This window comes from Perkinsus marinus (assembly GCF_000006405.1).
Source record: "Perkinsus marinus ATCC 50983 genomic scaffold scf_1104296939202, whole genome shotgun sequence".
NCBI classification, from domain to species: Eukaryota; Perkinsozoa; order Perkinsida; family Perkinsidae; genus Perkinsus; species Perkinsus marinus.
Window position 1 is genome coordinate 25,798 of NW_003213258.1, and position 5,030 is coordinate 30,827.

The following is a 5,030-nucleotide window of genomic DNA, read 5'->3' on the forward strand; positions in this document are numbered from 1 at the left end:
TTCGACGACAATCATTCCATACGGGCTGACTTCGTGGTCGTCTCTTCTACTATGACTAGAGATGTTATCCTCAGTGTCAACGCCCTCAAAGACTTAGATGCTATTTGGCTACTCGGTCGGAACCAACTGGTGCTTGGTTCTGAAGCTTCTCACTTAGCTGGACAACTAGGTAGAGGACACCCTCTTCGTCCTCCTTCTGCTGTACTACAACCAGCCCTGGAGTTATGCAACATCGCCATAGACCACTCTAGCACTACTGTCCATCCAGATCTGCACGGTACTGATATCTTACCGGAAGACTTACTCCAAGACCTAATCAATTCGACCAAGCCTAAAGCTAAGAAGTCCACCCCCGTTGCTGCTCATTCCAACGACGAAGACTTGCCGCAAGATACTACTCCCGACTCTTTCACTTGGGAATTGTTACCGTCATCTGATGACGCTTCTCACGGGCGATTCAAGCTTCATATTCCGTGGAAAAGTGATGAGAGACCTACCTCCTCATCTAAAGACCAATGCCTACGTCGAGCCCTGGCTACTGATGCTCGCTTATCTGCTAAACAACGAGGTGATTATCTTGAAGTCGTCTCAAGCCTGTTCAAGAACAACTTTGTCGTCGACGCTGCCTCCGATGTGATACATTTTATCCCTGCTAAGCCGGTCTTTCGAGATCATGCTGCCTCCACCAAGACACGTCTAGTTCTCGACCCCTCCGGAGAGCTCAACCCCTTGTGTCACACTGGTCCCCCGGCTACGGATAACTACATCGGCGGTACGCTCCTGACCAACCTACATCTTAGCCGTGCGTCTCCCTACATTGTCACTGGAGACGTCAGCAAGGCCTTTCATCAGATCGTAATCTTAGAGCTCGACCAAGGCTATTTTGGAATGATCGTCCGCTATGGCAAAGACCACATCTCGGCTAAATGGAGGGTTCTTATCTTCGGCGCCAATTTTGCTCCGTCAGCACTAAATCAGGCCCTTACCTGTTCGGTTGTTCTGGCAGACTACGACTCTGGCTATCTTTCTCGTCAGCAAGCTATGGACCTCGACCCTGTCGTAGCTCAAGTCATCGACACCTACGACAACAACAAGCTCACTGCCTCTGTCCCGGTCACTACAGACTCCCCCGCCCCTCGACTCGGTGGTAGAGTCAGTATTTATGTCGATGATACTCAGTGCCGTGGCGACGACATCGAATCTGTTACTGCTTGTGCTGATGCCTTGGATGCCTCTCTACTCCGAAATGGGTTCGGTACTAATGTCGTCAAGCGAGTACGTTCTTGGTGCATGGAGAATGAAACCTCTTATCTTGGTTACCATTGGGACGATGACTGCTACTTCATCCGCTTCAAAAAGGATGTTTCTATTGCTACTCTCCTAGCTAAAGACAAGCTCACACGCCGTGAGATCTTCAAGCTGGCTATGTCATTCTACGACCCATTGGGGTTGGCCGTAGAGTATTCTGCTTCCTTACGCATGCTAGTACGTCTCAGTTTCCCTACTGCAGACGATTGGGACTCCTTTGTCGACGACAAGTACTCTCACTCTCTGATAGCACTTATCAAGGGTATTATCAGAAATGGCCCTCAGTCGACTCGATCTCCACGTGCTGTGTCATTGAGTACCCTCAACGTCTTCTCTGACGCCAGTGGCGAGGCTTCATCCTTCTGTCTACATGATGCTAACTACGTCAGGATCTATGCTCAGTCCCATCTTTGGACTGTGACTCAGCAAAACTGGACGATGCCCAAGAAAGAGACTATATGTTTCTGTGACGCCGTGGCTGCTACCTACGAGTACCTGTCCCTATTGAAGCGCCTCCATTATAAGTTTGATACTCAGCAAGTCTGCTTCTACTTGGATTCAAGCTGCACTGTCTATCGTGTCCGTCGCCTTCGAGATCAACTTCGACTCAAGGTTATTACTCCTCTTGAAGTTCGACGACTACGGCAAACTCTCGAGCACCTCTCTGAGATCACAGCTATGGGCATAGCTGTAACGGTCAAGCACCTTCCTGGCCGTTACAACCCGGCCGACCGTGGCACTAGGCCCATAACTTCTGGTGACCTGCCTACTCTTCCTATTCCCAGTGAGATTAAGGCCAATATAGAGCTGGCTGATTTCGCCGACGTTAGCGTCAAGATTGCTACCCCTCAACAGTCCTCTGCAACCCCCAAGACTGTTGCTATCTTGCAAGTGGACGAGCATCCCTGTGCCAGAGACCTGGAGAACCAATTCCCACTAGAAACTATACGTCAATTACAACAAGACCATGCTCGTACTTACAATATGATCCACACTCTCACGCATGTCACCACTAATGAAGTCCCGGCCAACCTCCGACTCTACTCGGTCTCCGACGGCATTCTATACTTTCATGGTTGTACCTCTGTGGCTAACTCAAGGTCCGAGAAAGCTCTGCCTGTGCTACCTCCTACTACACCGGCCATCAATTGTCTACGAGACCTTCATGATGCTATGGGCCATCCCCCTGCCAGTGCTACAGTCACTCTATTTCAAACTTTCTACTATCTACCTAAACTAAGAGCTCATCTTCGCCGTATCATTGGTGATTGTGATACCTGTCAACGTAAACGCCGTCGGAATGCCTATAGGTCTCAAGGAGGTGTTGTTCAACCACCTGGCCTTTCTTTCGACGTCGGTAACGTAGTGGTCGTGGACCTTCAAGGTCCTCTGGTGGATCCTTGTGCCCCTGCCTCTGATGCTAAAAACTGGATTCTCACCATCTTAGACCCTGTCAGCTTCTCCGTGGACTACGATGTGCTCAACTATCCTACAACCTCGCTGATCATCAATGCCCTCGAGAGAAACTTTGCTGTCCGTGGCATACCTATGGTTCTAGTTAGCGATGTCGGTTCAACATTCACTTCAGCCCCATTCCTCTACTTTCTACGTTCTTGGAATGTTCGTTCTTGCTGGCTACCACGTGATGCTAGAGGTTATGGTGGTTTCCACGAGAGGTATCATGGCCAACTACTAGAACAAATACGTGCAAGGCTTCTGGACGCTTCTCATCTACCCGACCCTATTCCCCTAAGGACTATCGTTGCCGAGAGTGTCAGTGCCCTAAACCGTCTCCCTCTCTATGATCTAGGCGGTATCTCTGCTCATGAACTACACTACTGTCGTCGCCCTCGCTACCCGATAGGTATCGAGGATTCTGATGAGAACAGCGTGACTCTTGACAAACTTAAAAACTGGCTTCCTTCTCTCTGCATCCTAGATCCCCAACGAGAAGTTCTTCATGACGAGCTCGCAACTATGGCTAATGAAGTTGCTACTAGGAGATGCTCCTCACTACTCAACTTTTGGGATCTGTGGTGTGAACGTTCTGATCGCGTCCGTCAACGCTTTGAGAAGCTACCTCTACCTCGAGCTACTTTACTCCGCTACAAGCCTGGTGATCTGGTATTGAAGTTCCGCCGAGGCAGTCTCAAGCAACAATCCTGCTGGTCTGGTCCCTTTCGAGTAGTCGACAGCTCCGAAAGCAACACTCTGTACCGTCTGGAAACTCTCGATGGCCGCCGTCTAAGATATCTCGAGACCGTCTTCAATTTACGCCGCTATACTCCTCCAGTGGACAACGTCGATTCCTACGCCTACAATCCAGACGAGGCCCCTATCCCTGAAGCTCCTCTACAAGAAGCCGGTAACGACGATGACGACTTGGTCTATCTTAATCTATGACGATGTAGCTACTAATCTATATCTAATCTACACCTCATATCTATTACTTTGCACGTCATTCATTTTGAGTCTAGTCCGTATCCAATAGTAACACCGCAAGGTGTTAGGTTTTACGGTGTGTAGAATGCTGTCCTTCGTGGCGAGCTCTACCATCGGCGAATCTTAGCACAATCTGTCTCCTAAGGCGTGCGAGTATCTATCCGTTTCTGAGTCATTTGAAACCGTCTCTGTCTCCGACAGATTCGAAGTCATAAGAACAAGTTCAGTTCGGCTTTGATCTCCCCCTTTGATTCAAGCCTTTGGAAGCAGCAGCCTTCCATTTCGTCCAAGCCAACTACTATTGCTATAAGCCCTACATCACTTGCGTTGCTAGTGCTTCTCCGTCTCAAGTGCGAGAACATTTGCCACATGGCCAGAGGTCACCCTGCCGCGTGACGCGGACGCCTGAGTCAGCCCACGCACTGAGGTCTCTAGCGACCATTAGGGGGTAGTCGTTTTTTGCCCACCCTCCCGCCCGGGGGAATGCGGGATACGGACTTCGCTCTCTCATTGTCTGTCCCTCTTTCTGAGTGATCCGTTGGTGCGCTCTCCTGCTCATTTTTTGTACGGTCCAAACCCATTCCACAGAACAGGCGAGGGAAAGATAATAGATACAAAGATCAAGTACCTTTCGCCAAAGCTACAAACTCGCATATTTCTCCCTCAGACGGAGAAGCACCAAAACAGCGTAATCTGATCTCCTCCAATCTACGGCATTTGAACAGCCTATGCTCGATATCATCAACTACGTCTACATTCAATCGTTTACACGTGGGACATAAAGGGGATTCGACTCTATCTATTTTGAATAAGTAATCAAAGCACTCAGACCACTTGCCTGCATAAATCTGGTTGCAAGTAGACGGAATATATGATATATTATATATCTCAATGATACGGGTTTATTGAGCTCGAGCACCGATATGTCTTCAGGGCCAGAAGTTCTGGCAAGTGCAGAATCGGAGCTCGTACCCTATCTCTATTAGTATAGGATTTAACCGCTGATACGGGTAGTGAGCACAACGATTGATCCATCTTAGTCCCCTCTTGAGCTAGCGAGTCAACAAAATCATTCCGAGATAGATCACAATGTGAACTTATCCACAGAAGTTCACAGGAAATGACATACAAAGATAGTCTATATAGGGATTCCCATGTAGGAATGAGATCGGAGGACATACTATAGGGATCACCTTTCAAAGCACAGAATAAGGATAATGAATCACAAATACAATTAAAACCGTATGATCAGGCTCAACTATGTGTGAAGAGATGAACCC

At 48.6% G+C, this 5,030-nt stretch overlaps 1 protein-coding gene across 1 annotated transcript; it reads left to right on the forward strand.

Moving 5' to 3' along the window:
* Positions 1-51: 51 nt before the first annotated feature.
* Positions 52-3,711, forward strand: Pmar_PMAR021346 (gag/pol/env polyprotein, putative; the record flags this gene model as incomplete). The annotated part of the gene is made up of 1 exon (XM_002782531.1): positions 52-3,711. One exon carries the CDS (start codon positions 52-54, stop codon positions 3,709-3,711), a length of 3,660 nt encoding a protein of 1,219 aa, XP_002782577.1.
* Between the last annotated feature and the right edge of the window lie 1,319 nt (positions 3,712-5,030).